Here is a 19,677-nt window from a genome sequence, read left to right as displayed (position 1 = left end):
GGATCGGCAGTACTAGCAACGCCCAACTCAATGTTAATATAAAAAGTTTGCTTAATGTAGCTTTAGGCATCATAAAACAAGTTGCAATGTTGCTAAAATATCATTTATTATATAACTACTTTTCACGTGATAACACAAAACCTCTCCTGAATCGTTAGAAGTTGTGGGTGTGATTTTTGTTTGTGTGTGTCAGGGGACGGTCACATTTACTACCTTGCAAGGTCGGATGAAAATTTCTTATATTCAGTTTTCTCTAATAATCTCTCTGTACCGGGATGCCTCGTCTTCGTATTATCACTTATGTCCCAACAAAAGCACATTATTAACATGCTACTTGGGTGCCTCCTGCACACCTCTCTCTATACATTTTGTCAGTGATACAAGGACGTAGTATGCAAGGACATAGGAAATAGCAGGGCTGGGGTTCAGCCAAGGTTTTATCTGAGGCTGATTCTGCTGCGTGCGCTCAATTACTCTTTCTCTATCTTTTTCTCACTCATATTGGTCACAATCGCTGCCACGGACTGTCCTGCAAGTGCAGCTCCACACTGGCACCTGTTGATGGAAAAGCAGCATAGCAGACACACTGCTAAAACACACATACACACACAAAAACCCACACCAACACTCACGCTGCTGCCAATCCTGTCCATCTCTCCTTTAGAGATAGATTGGAAAAGTATTTCTGATCTGAGGGGCCTCTAGCAGGCAATGAGTCAGTGTAAGATGATACAGGTATACAAGCGCGCACACACACAATATCCACACTAGTTCAGGCGAACACAATAACACACAGCACAGAGAAATACGCGTTTCCACACACACAGACCTTGGAAGCTAAACGTGTCTTGGGTGTCTGATTGAAGAGAGTGCGTGCTGCTCTGCTGAGTCTTTCTAGACCTAAATCTCAGGCTTTATCTCGCAGTGTAACGATTAACTGATGTATATCAGAAAGTCAATACAATAGTCAGAGATAGGGCTACACATTGATACAAAAACACTGATCCAACCAAATTCAGTAAGAAAATCATCAAAAATGTATGATTAAATATCCTCATGTGCCTTTAGAGTGAACATGAGTGTGTGGTGTAACAGTGGGTGTATGTGTGTATCTGTGCATGTGTGTGTGCGTAGGAACTATGACCCTCCTGCCAAGTTTCCCAATCATATACCCACTTCAGGCCATCCACTTCCAGAATAAAAGGAAGCATGGTTGTGATAATGAAGTGCTGATTGAAACATTACTTCCAGAAGTAAGTAACAGCACTTATAACAAAAACGTCAAGAATACTGGCATAACTGTAACTCCTCCTAAGGCGATAATTGAAAGCTATTTAACTTGCAAGAACATACACCCCTCTAGCAATTCTGGTGTTAGGCAGATAACAGTGACCCTAGCACTGCCAGTATGCAGGACCCACTGTTTGTTATACTGATGTGGCAATAAACGTTATTTTGGAGGCATGTGGTTTTTAGCCAATAAAAGTTTCAAACCAGCCACCCATTTATCTAAATATGCATATCCATCTTCTGAGCACAGAACAGTTACATACTCATAGCATCATGTCATTTATGTCAAAGTTCAGCTGGATCTTGTTGCTCTAAGAGTGAGTTCACAGATGCTCCATTGAGACATGATTGTTTTGAAGTCCAATTTACACTTCAACAAAACCCGGTTGTTGTGTCTTCTGCCCTGACATCAGCACAGATGAAACACTAACGGTTAGTTACAAAGGGTAGACGAGGGGAAGAGAGAGAGAGAGAAAGACAGAGTGAGAGAGGGAGTGGGGGGAGAAAGTGGTCTGGCTGGTCAGCTGTGTGCGTGGGTGGACAATTCAGGCTGAAGTACGAGGACTAAATCACCAAATGTACAGTCATAAACTCAATGTTCATGTTTATGTGTGATAATTGTACATCTCCATGTAATTCTCTTCCCACAGTAAATAAAATCTTGAGTTTAGCAGAAAATCCTTGTTGCAAACACACTCAGCAGGCATAGATGAGAGTTTCTACAGAGTCATCTACTTTATGTTGAACTGTTCTCGACTAGGGTTGCAACAGTATCAGAATTTAACAGCATGATGTATTTTAATTATTATTAGTTACAAAACTAATTCCTCCCTCCTTTCCCTTTGTTTTTTTTTTGTTTATACACACTTAATTTTAATTTCACAAAATATAATGTCCATACAGACACGAAACTTGATATTAACTTTGATATACATATATATCTGTACTCTATAATGATTTTCGAACCATGGTATACCTTTAAACCAAGATATCGCTGTAACCTTATTCTCAACTTGAAATCACTTACAAAGTGAATGCAGCACACACCACATGAACGACTCCCAACACATTTCCATTTTGAATTTGGTTCTGTAGCGACAGATAACCTGAAGACTGTCACATTTTTCAGCTGAATCAAAAGCCTCGTTTAGAGGAATTCTGTTCCTAAAAGTCATGGCAAGGCGCTACTCACTGAAGACCTTGTTAATTTAAAGGGAGTGACAGAAAATCCAGCGCATCAAAAGTCAACAACACAACAAGCCATGGCACTCACAGAGTGAGCCGTTCCTGACACTAACGACCTTTAGCCACCAGTGGCGCTTCTCTATCTCACAGAATTTCTGACAGTTGCTTGTTAGCTGTGGAGGCCTGTTAGAGCAGGATTTTCTCCTTCTCCTCCATTTCCCGCATCTGCTCAACTTCCCATCCCTCAGTCTTGACTTGTGCCAGGATTTCATGGTGCTAACAAGGAGCAGGTAACGACAAGGCTTGATGGGGGAAGGGCTTGGGTCAGAGGATGTGGTATTCCTTTTTGATATGAAAGCTGGCGGCAGGCGGGTGGGGAGAGAAAAAAGCATATGTATGCAGATAAAGACTAAATTAAATCCCATGCACGTTTATACCAACCACCTGTAACCTAAACACACATCAACCCTGGCACTGACAGCGTAGGACACAAAGCCTAGTTAGCCAAGTTAAAAGTCAGTAGTGTCCTTAACACTGTGCCTGGGAGCATCTTAAACACTCACCTCCAAGAAAACACACACTGACATTCAGTGAGTTGTTGATATGACTGTACATTGGCTTCTAGCCTCGACAGTCTGTTATTTCTTTAAGGCTTACGGCACTTTTGTGTGCCAAGAATGGTCGATCCCCTTCCTATCTCTTGAAAACACACTCCCTGAAGTAACACACACACGTTAGCATTATGTTGCTTCCTGTCAAACCTTTAAGTTGGGGGTACAAGGTATTCTTTGTTCTGAGCCACAGGATTGCTGTGTTTCAAACTCGGGTTCAGGAGGATCCAAGGACCAGTCGCTTCTGTTAGTACTTTAATTACTGTTTTTTATGAATCAGTTTAATTTCTGAAATTGTCTTTTCAGCTTACATGTCAAGGACATGAAATAATATCAACAAAGTACAAAGTTTCCCCAACCAACATTTCACAATTATCCCAAAAATGTTCCAACTATTTTCAGTGGCACTTGGCGAGTTGACTCAAGTACTCACTACTAATCAAAAACTTGTCCAAATTTGCAATTCATTGTGGCATTCAGTGGAATTATAATTACAAAAAAACAATCTTTAGTGGAGTTTCAGAATCTGAGGACAAGCAAAGATCAAAGCCTCCATGTTACTGAAGCATTCAAATATTATCATCTCTTAAATTTTCCAGCCATCAACACTAGAGACACATGTCAGTGGCATGACTCTGTTGTGATGTTATTATGTTTGGGCGTGTGTGTGTGTACATTTTTCCAGCTGCAGCAGAGGATCGATAGAATAAACAGAAAGAAAACACAGCACTCAGTTACCTTCGTCAAAGTCTGCATCATCCTCGGTGTGTTGGGGGAAGGGGAAGCAGTTGGTGATCTCCAGCCGGTCGTCGACAACCAGGCCCAGCAGGACACCCTGAACCACCTCGCTGCCCTGGCCCTCTTCCTGGTAGTGCTTGATAATCTTCAGCACCACCTGTGACAACAGAAAGAGCAGTATCGCTGAAGTATCAAAGCACTGCGACAGAATGGAGGCAGAGGAGGAGGAAAGGAGGCTTTACCATCCTTTCAATAACTTGTTCTGAAGAATGATTTCATTTTCTGAACCGGGGCTAATTTATTTATCCTGCCTGTTGTTCGTGCATTCTGTGGCTGTTAAAGCACGTCTTGTTATTGTATTTTATCATCCTTTGATTTATGTTATCCAATTCAATTGCGTCTCTGCTCGTCAAGTTGATTTGTTCTCATTAGTCTGTCTTGGGGTTAGTTTGGTTTAGATGTTTTGTTTTGTTTTACAAGCACCTTGGGCTTTTTCATTCAATCCCACTGCAGATCTGAGCTTTTCCTTTTTTTGCTCTTTTACACAAAATGTTTTATCATAGTACAAATACATTAAACTATTTAACTGATACCAATGGGAAAATTGTAGACAAAATAATGTGTCTTCAAGTGTTCATTATACCGTGCAAAAATTTAGCTCAGTTTAGTGATGTAGTGAATTTCCTTTGTTGTGATGGATTTTAAAAATGAACTGTATTTGCTGGGGTAACATAAATACCGCTGCACTGCACTGGAATCAATTAGATTCTTCCTAGAAATGAGTGCCTTTCTTTTGCCTGTGTGTGCAGCCTTTTTGGTGCTAATGCTTGCATGGTTCAGCTCACCCTTAGCTGGTTCAACACCTCCACTCTGGAACCCTATTATAAAGTAACTCCTACTCCATCTTTTGATATAAAGCAGAGTAAAAAAAAATGCATTGCTTCAGTCACAGCTTTGTAAGACTTTTCCCGTCTAGTGTCAAATAGCACTGTAGCTGTTAGAGTTGATTTTTTGTAAATCAGTAAATATATCTTATATTTGTCCTGCCTTGTCAAATTGTACAGTAAGAAATCTAGGTTTTATTTCTTTTCAAACATCTACTGGGAATCAGCTAAGCAGCTTCCATTTTCCAAGGCCGCTATGGCCCAACACACACTAGCTTTTTGATACAGATATTGAGGAGAAAAAACATAAATCAAGTGATAGTAGATATTTTTTTTTACAAACGCATTAAATGAAGAACAATTCTGATGTATTGTTTTTTTAGTTTTGACTAAGCAAGACATTTTACAGTTGCAAAATCAACTCGTCAGTGCCCTGTAATGGACAAAAAATATTTAACATGACAATGTTTCTTCAAAACTAGTTTGGCATTTCTGTAATGCAATTTCTTGCCACTCATTGGCCACATTTACACAGACAGTACATAACATCTGCAAAAAGCTAGCATCAGCCAATAAGTTGACTTGGCCAATATCCTGGTGTAGTTCCTTTCCAGTTAGCGCACTTTTTAACTTTTCAGGGCATTTCCTCAAAAACTAAATTGGTTCAGTACCCAGCAGGAATCAACTAACAGCATGTAGTCTATGACCTGAAGTGTAAATAGAAGTGGGCACAGCATGTTCCACAGTACGTTAGACATTGTGCAATGCCCTGTTGATGGCAATTCCTTGATAACAATGGTTCCACTCAAAACTGGTGGAAACATGGGTTGTTTTGCTAGATAGCACCACTATTCTAAGATCTTGAACAGAACCGGCTCAAGAACCAGAGCTAATTTGGTGGAATAGGGGCAGCATCCTCGAAACTCTGACCCTCAAATGTCAGTCAACTGTTAACGCCAGGCCTGAAGCTCAGACACGGTTTCAACAAATGTCAAAAATGGGTTTATCTTCTTCTGAAAAAAATTTAATTGGGCACAATAGCTGAAGCATAATCATGATCCACGTCCTTACACAAAAAATGAGAATTCAAATGTCAGTCCAACTGTGAGAACACAGCTTGTTAGTCCAAAAATTGTATCACGTCACCAAAAAAACCCATCAATGCTAATTTTCATAATAAATCCCCAGCAACAATTCTGCACTCTTCATCAACCACTGAACTCTTACATAAAAAATGCCCTTGTTAAGAGGGAATTCTGGAACAAGTTACTCAGGCAATCATGGGCTGTGGTTGAGTGGTACGTTGAGTGGTAAGCACCACCTGCAGGCTTCAACAGTGGTGCATCACTGATCTTGAGCGAGTACAAAAAGCCAGTTAGTATTCAGCACAGCTTAGCAATTTACACTGGAGAGAGAGGAGGCGGTGCACATAAAGAATAAAAACCTGGATCTAATGAAATTTTAAGAAAAATGCTATCCTTGTTCAGTGGGAGGGTATATTTGGACATGTGGTCTGATATCCCACATCGTCGTGCCTCATCTGGACAGGGTGTCCATGCATCATCGTATGCTTTTAATTTTTAATGCCAGATAAAAATGGGCCAATAGGACAAGCCCTTGCATGACTGAGGAGCTGGTTTAAGCTCTAACACTGCTTTACTGACACCAAGGACAGAGGGGAGGGTTATCTTAGCTAGCTTATCCTATCCTAGCTTACCTTTACACACACCCATACACAATACATACACCTTCAGTACACCTACCCATCACGAGACACACTGACCATCAAAAACAGAAAACAGCAGAGGGAAAGAGTAGAGAATAAGGCAAAACGTCTAAATGAACACGAAGAGGACAAGAAGCTGAAAAGCACAGTGTGGAGGGGGAGAGCATAAATCATGCTGATAACAGTGTGGGCAGGTCACAGCCGGAGGCATTAATAATACACACATACACACATATACTCAAGAGCAGGGTGGTAGTCCGGGGGCCATGCTCACGACAAAACGCCCATCAGCACCATGAGGAAGCCCTGACTCGTCTCACTAGCTCACGCACACACATGTGCATCTGTCCTGGGAGATGATTTATTTCAATAGAGTGCCGGACCTGTCACGCAACAAGTAAAAGAGCCAGGGGCAGGAGAAGAGAGACGATATGGGGTGGAGTGCGGAGAAAAACAAATCTCATTCCCTGCCTGCCTGCCTTGGCTCCTCTGACTGAGAGGGGAGGAAGGACTGAAGAATAGGTCGCAGGTGGGCAGAAAGGGAGAAAGAGGGAAAAGATGTAGGGGGGGAAGTGGTGGAGGAGGGCAAAAGGAGAGAGGAAAGGAGGACATGCAATGGTGGAGGGAGAGGAACCAGAAGCATGAAGAAAATGATGGCAAGAAAAGGGGGCCAGGTGAGCGTGAGGAGAGCAGACAGGTGATAGGCGGGGGAGAAGAGGGCTACAGTGGAATTCCTCCCAATTGGCAATGCTGGTCGCTTTACAAAGCCAGCCGTCCCCCCGCCCCTTTGAGCTTTGGCTCCTTTTTCTGCCAGCAAATAGCTTTCTTCGTCTCCTTCCATCAGTGAGAGCAGATAGCGCAGATACACAATGCTTCCAGCTATCTAACTCTTGGCAATCTGTTCATCACGCACTTAAATAGCGTCCGTCTGGAAAAGCAGGAGGTGAGAGATGGACAATTGGCCAAAAACAACTCTGAAGAAAGGTCAAATAAATACAGCTGAATTCAAGCGGGGCTTTAGGAAAACTCCTGAATCTACAGAAATACTTCAAAGAGACGGACTGAGGAGGCATCTGCGCTAAAAGAAAGTGAAGGAAGGAAGGATGGAGGTATCAGTGGATTTGTTGCACTGGCTTCCTGATGCTAAGCAAATGCCACAGGTATTGTAAGCAAAGCCTGGAAAGCTCCACATTTGTACTGTCTTTTCCAGCTACTCTCTCACTCTCTCTCTCTCATACACACACAAACACACACACATACAATTTTATTGATCAAGCTCACAAGCAGCTAGCCCACTGAGCTCACCTCATGTGGAGAGGCCCAAGATTGATATGTGGACAGCATATTATAAATCAACAAGCTTAAAATTGAATTGTGCAAAATCAATTGCAGTCCAAATCCCCCGTTGGCTGCCTTTAATTCTTATCATAAATCTTCTCTCACTCACACAAAAGGGCTCATATTCCCGCCACAACGGGGCTCAAGTTATGAGAAAGTACAGCAAGAGAGAGAGACGATCCCGTAATGAGTTTTCTTTTTGCGCCACTGATGTGCAGACGAACTCAACACTAGCTGTAATATGCTTGACGGAGAAAACACTTTTGTATGGTATGAGTCATCTGTTAGGTTAAGCCATGGATGAGGACCACAGTAACCCACTCTCACAGAGTTTACAACTTTGAAATGCCTACATAAACTGTATGATCTGAATTATGAAGAAGTGACAGGACAAAGACAGTGGTAACATATGCCTGTCCACTGAGTAGTAAGTTATCTCGTGTTCGACCTGTCTGTTACGGCTGATCTGTGTCATATTAAGCAGTGAGGACCCCCCTCCTGGCAAGCCCAGGCTTAAGGACCTGAGGCTAGAGAAAAAGCCTCAGGGAGAAAAGGGACTGTTCAGGCACATTTATTAATCATTCATATATTCACTGAAGAAAAGAAAAAACAAAGAAAATGTCTGCCACTTCTTAAAGAAATGTGAAAATTAAACTAAATCTGACATATTCCCTGCCCTTTCCATCCCCCAGAGCTTTCAATCGCAATGTCATGTTCTGTAAAATGTGCTCCAACTGTTCCTTAATTCTTGGTACGTGAATAAGACCCGTGTCTGACGTGCGTCATGTGTCAGAATAAATGAATAAAGCCTTTATCAAAGACGCAGGCAGTTGTGTGATCTCAGTAGGTGTTTAATGGAACCCATCGCTGTGCAACACTCCACTCCTGTGGCAACATCAACCACTGAAACCCCTTCAAAAGCAAGGAAACAATCCGATTCTATTACAGAGCTGTGGTGAAGCTGTCTGTGGGCAACCCTGCAGCTAAACCTCTGACAGACGGGTCATGACGCAACACAGCAGCAACTGCTGCATATCAATGCATTCAGGTGAAATGTGTTTCATAACTCTACCTGAAATAGACACCTTTCACCTTTCAGGCTGAATCCAAATGAGGTCACACACTAAACGGCTCTCGCACTGTTTTTAATTTAACTGCCACGATTAAAATGTTTGGTTGATAAGGCTGTGAAATGAGTTAAGAAAATCTCATTAGAGGTCTAAATAATACACATTGAGGTGAAATATTTAGATTTGAAATTAGGGCCCCAGACTATAGGGCAGCTTTAATGAGCAAGATAAAAGGAAGGCAGCAGCTGGCAAGTTAAAGTCCTGCTACTGTGTTTGGGCACACCAGGCAAATGAGCTGCTTTGTGTCCAGTGCAGCTTAGGGCAGGAGGAGGGAGAATGTCAGTGGATGGCAGTGAAGCAAGTTTGTCCTCTGCTGTTTATTCAGAGGTACTACAGAAGGAAAATGCCACAACGTTACGGGTTGTGTGAAGGTAAAATTCATGTGTCACGATTTACTTGTTAAAGATCACTGATCAGAGAAGTGTAATACAGAGAAGCAATATTCAATTCAAAGGTAAAACACAAGACCTGTTAAACAAAAAAGCAACCAATCTTTTAAACATATGCATCCATTAAAGCAACATTATGTAACTTTTTTACCTTAAAATAACAGCTTCAAAATCATTTTGATGGTACAGTGTCTTGTAATAGGATGAGTGGTGTCTCTGTCTCAGCCACTCCACCCCCCCATCACTTGTTTCTGCACTATGTAACTTCAGTGAGAGGGTAGGATCACAGAGTTACATACATGTTTACTTCATAATACATGTTTTTATCACATAACATTGTTATGATGTGATGTGATTAGTTTTGTTTGTAGTTAGCACCTACATTATGCTTGACAAATTGTTACAGACCTGGGATTTGTATTTATAACAGTGGTGTTGCACTCAAACTGTAGGGGCGCCAAATCACACAGAATGCCAATTTCTACATAATGTTGCTTTAACCCTAAAGCCGTTAACAAATGCATTGCACAATTGTTTGTTCATAACTGCCAAAAACAGGCTTTAAGATAAACCCCCTTGCAATACTGCCACCAAATCCCGAAATGTTCCTTAACTCTACTGTCCATATTCCTCAAACTGTCTGGAGTTAGGATGCATAAAAAATAATCAGCATTGATCAGCAATCGGGTTAAAATGAGATTTTCTTTATTTTTTTATAACTGGCAGATGAATGACCAACCCCCTGACCAGCAGCCTTTTTCCAAATGAAAAATCTGACTGGATGGATGTCTTCTAAACAAAACTGACCACAGAACAATGATAAATGAGCTACTTTGTGCCATCACGACAAAATGGAGTGGGGTACACGCACATCAGCTTAAAGTACTGTACAATAGAGGGACCAAATAAAGTAAAGCCTATCGTTATTTTAAATCGAGGATTAGTAGAAAGGCCAAACTCAAAACTTGGACTGTAGATTGAATAAATATCATAGTCCAGGTAACTGCTACTGAAGAGACTGTAGCCTGCCTACAGTATAGAAACTTTACTTCGGATTACGAGAACGGTTAAAGAAATGCCTCCTATATACTTTTGTGGTAAATAGCAACACTTGTGTGAGAGGGAAGCAAGAAGCATCATCATCTTCTTCATCATCATCCTCTTGTGTTGCCTCGCCACCGTAACGTCCTTGGTCTACACAGACAACCGGGGATGTCCTGGGCTTAAAATTAAACGCCTCTGTAGCTTCGAGAAAGCTAAAAACTGGAAACCGCTCGTAGCCTATTATTAGCCTGTTAGCCATTTGGGAAGTTGTAAACAGCGAATATTAGCTCCATTTTTAATGCCGTATTAGATAGAATGATACAAAATACACCAAAGGCACTAGGGTATTTAACAATAACGTTACAAGACACCGCTTAGCATTATCTGTCCGCCATGATGATGCTCACACGTTAGCTAGCATCCACATCTGTTAACGGATTCTCTGTCGTCCGCCGCCGAAATTCAATAGACAGCTACACAGAACCGCAGTTACACTTACCAGCCCTTCAATCTGGATCTGTTTGACAGGAGAGTCCAAAGTACCGCCTGTAGAAGCCATTACAGTGGTAGGTGCTGAACCGGACTCTTTGCGAGAAGCCATATAGTAGCCGATACACGCGGAAAAGGGAGGAAAGTTTTCAGTGACGGACGTTTCCGGTAAAGAAGCGTCTGTTTTCCTGTTCGTATAGAAACAAGTGAAGTATCTAGTTCCCCATGTTATTTTCGTACTAAATATCACGTCTTTTATTATTTTGTATTCTAGAAATGCGCCAATGGCTGTAATCAAATCACTCACCCACTCCCTCACTGCACTTCTACTGAATGAACTGTGAACCTGCACTTCTACCTACAACAACCACCAATACTTCAATTATTTCCTAAGATTACTGGCAATTCTTTTGTACACCTAAAGAATGGAGGCCCCTTTCTGCAGTACTGTGCAACTGGACCACCATTTGCCTCTGTAGATAAAACCTGCGGTCAAAAGGTGGTTTACATTACAGGTCATCAGTCATGTTGTCAAATAGAACCAGGTTAAAAGTTCCTCCGTTTCCTTTAATTTAATATCATCTTCATATGCAGCCCAACCCTTATCAATAACTGCAGAATAAATAATTCCCTGTTACCAAGTACTTAAAACACTTTATTTCAAATCTTTACAGATGTATCACAACTAGAAGTTACCCGAAGACTAAAAAGGTGGGATACTGAATTTAACTGTAACAAGTACATTACCTAGTTACATGATGCAAAAAGGTGAATAAGCATAAACGTAAAAAGGTACAAAAAATATTACATAAAACTTAATTGATAAACTGCCTGAATTATACATCTGAAACATGATATTTAATGCCAGGTAAGATTTACCAATTTTTTTTGACAGATTAATTTTTGTTTATGAAAGAACAAGTGCAACAAGGACAAGGTGGGAGAGGTTACACTTCTGAGCAATAACAGTACCTTTTCCATAACATGTACAGAGTCAATACAGGATTCCAAGTGAAAATATGGGGCTCTTTATCTAAAATCTGCAGTATTTCAGATGTGAGGGGAAATGGTACAAAACATAAGGAATGAGCAGACAATGGGAACTTACAAAACAAAATGAAGCAAAGCTTACAAATTGGTGACTGAAAAAGGTTGCTTTATAAATATAATTGTTAAACATTCTTCCTCACTCCGTTTGAACCAAATGAATACTGCATGTAGTACAGTAAAACCCTTTTTTAAAAAGTTTCCAACCCTTTCCCCACTATTCCCTTCCCCTCCCAAGAAAAAAACAAAAAAAGGGCTGACAGGAAAACAAAATAAAAAGGCAGAAAAGTTGAGTAATTAAAAAAGTATGTCTGTTGCAAGCAGAGTGTTTGTCTGTTCTTCCAACGTCTAAATAAGGTGGAATCTTGGTCCAGCGGTGGCGATGATGTCGCTGTAGGGCTCAGTCTGGGTGACCTCGATGGCTTGCTGCTTCTTGAGGACCAGGAAACTGTAAAACTTGGCGGCTGCCTGCTTCTTGTTGTTGTTCCGGCACAATTCCAGCAGGCTGATGGAGTCTGCACCAGTCTTAGCCATGACGCGCTATGGGGACAGAGGCATGAAGTGTCAGTCAAGTTTTCTCTTTTTATCCACAATGATCGATAATATAACATTTAAATAAAGCGTCTTCTTTCCCCTACTTTTATCAAAAGAGGAAAATAAACAAAAGACACTGCTTTTCTGATTTAAAATTATAAAAACTATTTCATATATGGCAGATGGAGGTAATGTTTTGTTTAAATCTTCTAAACCAAAATAAAGCTGCACACATTATTATAAAACAATAAAAAACTATTCTGTGATAACTTTTTCAGCTCACTTAAAATCTTGTTTCAAAATAGTGACTGAGCACAGTAATAGCTTTGGTTATACCTGGAGACCGTGCAGCATCTGCTGGGTTCTCTTGTTCCATCTCTTCTCCTCCTGATCCTGGTCTCCAGCTTGACCTTCCTCTTCCTGAGCACCACAGACACAAAGTCATCAGCATCAATTGGCACAGACACAAACTGCACATGCATACAATCCAAAGACAAAATGACTCACTAATGACTACTACCAACTACAAATTTTCTAGTGTACCAGAGAAAGCCATTTTCCCCCATACCTCCTCTTCATCACTATCATCCTTCTTGTCTTTGCTTTTCTCCCCAAGCAGGTCCAGCTCAGGGACGAGCTGGGTGAGGCTGAGGCTGGTCTCCTCTGGGGGCAGATCCACCTGAGGCATGTCTAACCTCTGGGACACGACAGAGCGGTCAGCCACCTGTTGCTGCTGCTGCTGCTCCAAGGAAGCCATCTGAAAGAGGGAAAGCAGGATTTAACTGTCAGGGCCAAGATGCGACACAGAGTAGTCAATTCAATCATGTTTCCTGTTTGATTACTGAATGCATCTTCAAGTTTACCGATTCAGTAAATTCTTAATACCAACATCCAATATTTCCATTAGATAAAAGATTAGACCAAAGTGACCTGATTTCCAGTGTTTTGCCAAAGAAAGATTAAATGTAGTTGACAAGTACTCACAGGAAGAGTGCCCTCTTTGTCGAGGGTCTTGCGTTTGACACCACGTGGGGTGGATGGAGGAGGCATGACTGTCTCATCCAGGGTTGTCCTGCTGCCCTCCATTGCAGAGGCTGCGAGCATACTGGGCTCCTCCATGATAGTCTGGTCTGTGGGTCACATAAGAGAGATTGATGTTGTTAACATAATTTAAAAGAAATGTGATGGTGAACACAGCTTTATTCCTTAACCAATGTTGTATCAGTTAAGTTTTATGCCATCAAACTCTTTCAGTCTTCTACAATGGGATATGACGTTTTTTCTTCGCTTCCAGCAAGACTTACCAATAACATCTCTGTGCTGACCCAAGACCTCCTCGCGAGGCACCTCGGGGTTCTCGAGCTCTTTGAGGAACTCATCCAGACTGTCTGCTTCACCTCCCTTTCTCCTTTTCCTCAGCTCGTCTGGCACCAGAGGCGTCAGGCAGCGTGTGAACATCTGACATAAGAGACGTAACAGTTAAACTTAGAGGGAAGTTTTATTTTTAAAAAGTCCAAACTTTATGCTAAGTCAGAGTTGCAATAAAAATGTAGGGACTGATAAGGAGGACAGAGGCAAGACAAAAAGAAAGGAAGTCTAATAAATTATGCATTAACACGTTTTCCAATCGGTATTCTGGAGGGGTAAGGTTTGGGTGTGAACGGATAGGGAAAAGCGACAGACAATACCAATCACTTCCTCCACCTCCTGTTCCTTCATTCATCTCATTTTAAAATCCCACTACCTGAACTGAATGTCAATGACAGATTCAATATTAAGAATCTACCCTCTCCTCTTCCATTAAACAGTGTCTGACCTACTTGGAGAATCAGACCTCCGGTGTGGCTTGCTCATTACCGTTCCCCAAGTATATATATTGCTTCTAAGTGACTTCAGACAGACAGCTGACAGTTTCAGTATGTTGTCAAATAGTTATAAGTGAACATGTGTGCATATTTATGGCATTTGTTACCTTGAGCAGCCTGGCATTCCACAGAGGCTGAGCAGGCAGAGAGAAAAGCTTCTCCACTCCTCCAGTCTCCTTCCACATCATGAGCTTCTTAGTGGGAGGAGCGAGGTCCAGGGTGGTGACAATGTCCGAGTAGTCAGACAGCTGGGCCCTGATGGTCTTACTGTCCAGCTCCTTCACGCTGTCCACAATCAGTTTCCTCTTACGCTTTGCCTTGGTCTCTTTCACTGGACACATAAAGAAAAAAAGCTTTGTTATGTCTCAATCAATAAGAGGGTAACGTTTTCACATGTATGCCATGGTTGTCCAATGATGTCAAGTCTACGGGCATTGATAATAGGTTTTTTTCCCAGAGCTGCTCATTTAATAAAACCAGAGATATTCATGGTATCGTTACCTTTGTAGAAAATGAATAGCAAAGTCTCTACTGGCAGACCAAACTATTATCTCACAGTGTACAGAATAATTATAGTCATATTGACCATTCCTAGGCTTAAGCATTCAATGTGCACAGTGAAATGTGTGTAGGCACCATCTGCTATGATTTTGTGCCTTTACTCTTTCATAAAATTTAAAGTAGCAAATGGTGAAGCATTTAGGTAACAGTTACTTTGAAAAGACTTGTGTTCTATGACAAAAAAGTGAGGGAAGGGCTCACCAGTGATGTCAATAGGCTCCAAGGCAAAGGCCTCCTCCTCATTGTGAACCAGAGTAGTCTGTTCAGTCTGGTCAGCCATTGCTGGCAGTGGCTCTGCTGGGCCGGAGTCAGGGCTGTCTGGACCAGCTACACTCACAAAAAGAAAATGATTTCCCCTTAAACAGGCAAATAGTGACACAATACACACTCACAAGCACTCAAGATCATTCTCCACATGTAAATGTATTTAATACAAATAGGGTAACTCCATTAACAATAAATGGATAGGTAAAAATCTAAATTTTCTGTTTCATATACTTTGCAAAAACACAAAAGAACTTTGCTTTACTTACGTGACTGTAGGTTGTCAAAGTCGTCCTCATCATCTCCGTGATCTGGGGGCATCATGACACTTTCTGTGATGGCTGGAGGGTCATCAAAAATACCACCTCCGTCTTCAGAGCTCAGTAGCTTATCAACTGGAAAATAAAATACAGGGTTAACATGACAATCACTATTCCTTACTTTATCAAAAATATTGCACAGAATAATTGCAACGGTAGTCAGTTATAGTATATGCTGAGACAAAAAAATAATTCAAAGTGCTCACCCAGCATCCCCCCATCAGTGTTGCCCATGGAGCCATCCCCAAAGTCATCATACTCCATGTGGTTGGACTTGTCAGGGAGATTAGCTGGACCAGGCTCAGCCTCGAGCAAAAGGTTAGAGGCCGTGGCACCGTGCATGATATCTTCCTCAAATGTGCTGGCATCACGCATCATCTCTCGGTCATCCATACCAAAGTCAGCTGAAGAGCAAAGCAACTTGTTATTATGACATATATTTAGGAAAAGTCTTGTTTAACATAACAACTCTATTATTATTATGTTATATGTAAAACCTAAACCATCTGAAATAATTCTTTCAGTATATGTTCACAATGAGATTCACAATGACATTAGAATTTTTTTTAATCTACTCATACATATGTATTAGGTGGTATAAGTGTACATCAGTATGTATAGTGTCCTACCAAAGTCATTGTCCTGCAGGAGGCTGAGGTTGCCAACATCTTCCCTCATTGTGATCTCTTCTACTCTGCTCTGGTTCAGAGTGAACTGCTGGGCCACATCTATGTCACTGTTTGAGTTAAATACAGAAAATGACATCAGGTATGGGTACAACAGCTGGTGTTTGACTGACACAAACTGATCCACAACAATACTAGGGACAATATTAAGGGTCTCACCATACAGACCAATCAATTTTTCAACTTATGAAAGTGTTAAAAAATGTTTTAAAAAATGAAGGGATAACATAAAAGTAGTACATTTAGTGAACTTACTCCAGATCAGGAAGTGGCTGGTCGAAGTCATGGAACTCCTCGGGTAAGGTGATAGCATTGTAGGCGGCCTCTCTGTTCTCCTCGGGTAGATCCACCACACCTGAATAAAACAAGTAGTAATGTTGTTATAACACAGTTATACTACATGGCTCTATGCCTCACATAGAACAACCATACCAAGATCACCACTGCAACAGTTTAAGGAAAAAATGTTTGAGTGGTACATCTTACAATGTCATACAACCCTGCTGGTTATCTATGGAAAAAAACTGGAGCCTTCACTCTTGTAGCTCTTTAGTTTTGCTCTCAGCCTAGTGACCATTTCAGTGAAGAAAACTGCACAAACTCCTTTAATGAGAAGGAAAATTACACAGAGTACTTTGCTCCAGTACTAATTTGGCTCGTCATTTCTCCTTACCTGGCCTAAAAGCCATTTTGATCTTGATGAAGGCTTCATTACAGTCAGCAAGCAGGTACTTGGCCTTCCTGTGGTAGATTCTCACCACCCCAAGGAGCAAGTGGCCTGATGTACGCAAAGCCATCTTCACCTAGGAGAAAAGAGGTCAGAGAAAAAGGAACAGATATCAGAAGTGTCAAAGTCTTGTTTACAGGGAAAATGTATTTTCTTCTTTCCTGAAAATAAGAACGAACTGCATCATCATTGCAAACAGACATTGTACTGCATTAAAGTTGTTTACAGTTAGGGCAAAGAGACAGTGAAAAAACCTTTTAATGAAGACATTACAATGCGTCCTTTAAAAAGAAAGCAGACAATGAATTCTGCTCTAATGTGTAACCATTTATTATTGCCTAATTTGATGATAAAAAAAAGTATACATTACTGCTTTTAATTATTGGGAGAAAAGAATGAAGGCAGGACTAATCAATGTAACAACTGGGGATCTGAGCAAGACTCAAGCCTGCACAGTGAGAACACGACCTGCTGCAGGACCACCAGAAAGCAGAGACTACACTTTTGTATTCTTACCTTGGGTGAAATGATGCTTTCCACACTGCTCTCCAAGTTGCATTCAAACACATGGGCCTTGGTCAGCTTCTTGTCCCAATGGGCCGCTAGCCAGATCTTGGCCAGCGGCCCACGTTTGCTGAGGACAAAGTGGGCGTAGAACATTGCCCTGGTTCCCCTGGCTCACACACTCACACTGTGGTATGGTTTACCTGGAACACATAAGATATTAGTTTAAGTATAAGAAGAAGCCACTCTAAAAAGGTGAGGACACGAAGTACCAAAATGGATGACTAAACTAGAAGCAAAGCATCATCCAATTAAAGTGTTTCATCCCTGACGATTCATGATATGGGGCCAATTCGTTATCAAAGCTGATGTAGCAAGACTGTTACATAGAATCAATGCTTTTGAATTAGAGCCCCGCTGATTTATAGGTTGAACAATATTGGCCTGTCACAGGTATATCTGTATCGTTATTTATGTTGTCCAATATGCTCCGATATTATTCATTTATTTTCTTTCTGTGATTATAATGCAGAAAAAAATGCTCCAACTCCCAGTGAAGATAACCGTTTCTGTGCACTGATGCAATTTCAGACAATGAAGATTCATGTTAAATTGTAAACTATCCTCCTTCCATTTGTCACAGGTGTTTGATTACTACATTTCAGGGAACAATACAAAAAATACTGATTGATCGATATCTTAATTTTGCTTTACTCCCCAGTATCAGCGTAATGCCCAGAAGTATTGGCCGGGCTCTATTTTTAAATTACACTTGGATATTTTGACAATAATAGTTTTACTGTATATCATGATCCAAATTGCCAGGGGTCACTTATTAGCAACATTGTGGTAAATCCTGCTGATGCAACGCTGATCAGAATAGCCAGGCATTCAAACTTATGACTGATCTGTAACAATGCAGCTATTATCCCCCTTTTCCATATGTTTGGTAATAACCCTACCAAGATGAATGCGGAATCGTTTAAAGCTGTATTTGGATAACTTTGGTTTTCAGCAACTATGAGCCTGAGAATCACTGGACAGGATGAGGGTCTGTTGTCTCTCAAAGAAACTTTGAACAGTTAACTTACGCTAACGTTAGCTAGCTTAATCTTACGATGGAGGCTTATTAGCTTACTTCTAACGTCGTCCCTATAAACGACTAAGCTCATTTGAAGCACTTTCCCCTCTTCCTTTGCTTAATTTCCTTCGATCGTTGATGTTTTTCATTGTAAAATACCAACGCAAGGCATGAAAATCAGAAAATGTGATTTTATCAAAACAAGCGCTGACTTCACTCAAGTTCCGCCTATTTCCCAGTCAGGGAGGCAAACATTGGAAATCCACATGTCTGCTCTTCCCCTACTCTACTTAATTCAATCATTCCTTCTTAAATTGCAGTTACATGAGTAAGCTTTTAGTTAAACTTATATATTGACTTAATATAGCGTAATACGCTAAAAGCGCCAAGGGGGTGGTCAACGCCAGTAAATAGTCGGCGCCATCAAGTGGGACGAACTAAATTAGCCGCCAGCTAACTACAAAAGGGGCAATGAGATCGTACGCTGTGCGTGTATTTTGAACATGTTTACATCGTTGTAACTTCATTGAAGTAGAATTATAGCTTCTCTCAACGGCGGACAAAAAAAACGACTCGCCAATGAAAAGAAAGTAAAGCACACGGTAACGAGGCGCCCATCTCATACTCATACTTTTTTCCCTCTACCAGCACAACTGTATCGTTAGCTGGTGGCTAACGGCTCCTTCTACAATGAAGGCCGCGTCAAATGAACACAAACGTGCATGCTGATTTCGCCTCTTAAAACACACAAAACAACGCGCAAATATTCTCTCTGCAAACGCACTTACCGACAGTACCCCGTCTACAGTGAAAGTCCAATAATTATGTTATTTCTCCCAGCGAATTCTCCCCTGTTGTACTCATTAAAACAGCCAAGATGGCGCCAGTCGCCTTCCTCCCGCTCACCGCTGTCCTTTTAAAATCGGCAGGATGTTTACAGTCAAAAATGGCGGAGGAGGAGTCTGCTGAGGAGGCCAGCACTGACAGACAGCCCGCCGTGAGCACCAAGCGGAGATAGAGGGCGCTGTGGCACAGTGTTCATCAGAGACAGTACTGACTGATTAATCAATGAATATTATGAAAATACAGTGTTGTGTTTTACAGAGTACGCATGCAAGGGATGATGAATCCAATACATTTATTTTTATTATCAATATTATATTGTTATATAATATTCCTTTTAGTTTTATTGGAGGTTCACCTCCTCCTGAGGTAACTGTGTGCACTCATGGTATTGCATTTTTGAGAATATGATTGTCTGCCG

At 41.2% G+C, this 19,677-nt stretch overlaps 2 protein-coding genes across 2 annotated transcripts in view; both read right to left on the bottom strand.

The window, feature by feature from the left end:
• The window catches only part of LOC141011652 (eukaryotic translation initiation factor 3 subunit H), a 56,197-nt gene extending 45,211 nt beyond the window's left edge, over nucleotides 1–10,986 (bottom strand). Inside the window, exons 1-2 of the mRNA XM_073484879.1 lie at nucleotides 10,835–10,986; nucleotides 3,825–3,981 (exon numbers count right to left, since the gene is read on the bottom strand). Of these exons, the coding sequence (XP_073340980.1) occupies nucleotides 3,825–3,981; nucleotides 10,835–10,936 (259 nt within the window). The 5' untranslated portion in view covers nucleotides 10,937–10,986. The remainder of the gene's footprint in view (nucleotides 1–3,824; nucleotides 3,982–10,834) is intronic.
• Nucleotides 10,987–11,458: 472 nt separating this feature from the next.
• On the bottom strand, nucleotides 11,459–19,351 carry LOC141011651 (double-strand-break repair protein rad21 homolog A-like). Its single transcript, XM_073484878.1, has 14 exons — nucleotides 19,202–19,351; nucleotides 17,345–17,535; nucleotides 16,775–16,904; nucleotides 16,357–16,456; nucleotides 16,045–16,151; nucleotides 15,622–15,819; nucleotides 15,365–15,490; nucleotides 15,033–15,158; nucleotides 14,378–14,601; nucleotides 13,710–13,863; nucleotides 13,390–13,535; nucleotides 12,974–13,162; nucleotides 12,742–12,825; nucleotides 11,459–12,411 (listed from the first exon to the last, which is right to left on the bottom strand). Exons 2-14 carry the CDS (start codon nucleotides 17,486–17,488, stop codon nucleotides 12,220–12,222), a joined length of 1,920 nt encoding a protein of 639 aa, XP_073340979.1. The 5' UTR covers nucleotides 17,489–17,535; nucleotides 19,202–19,351; the 3' UTR covers nucleotides 11,459–12,219.
• Nucleotides 19,352–19,677: the final 326 nt, after the last annotated feature.

Source organism: Pagrus major, chromosome 17, assembly GCF_040436345.1.
Source record: "Pagrus major chromosome 17, Pma_NU_1.0".
NCBI lineage: Eukaryota > Metazoa > Chordata > Actinopteri > Spariformes > Sparidae > Pagrus > Pagrus major.
This window is presented reverse-complemented; position numbering and strand designations above follow the sequence as displayed.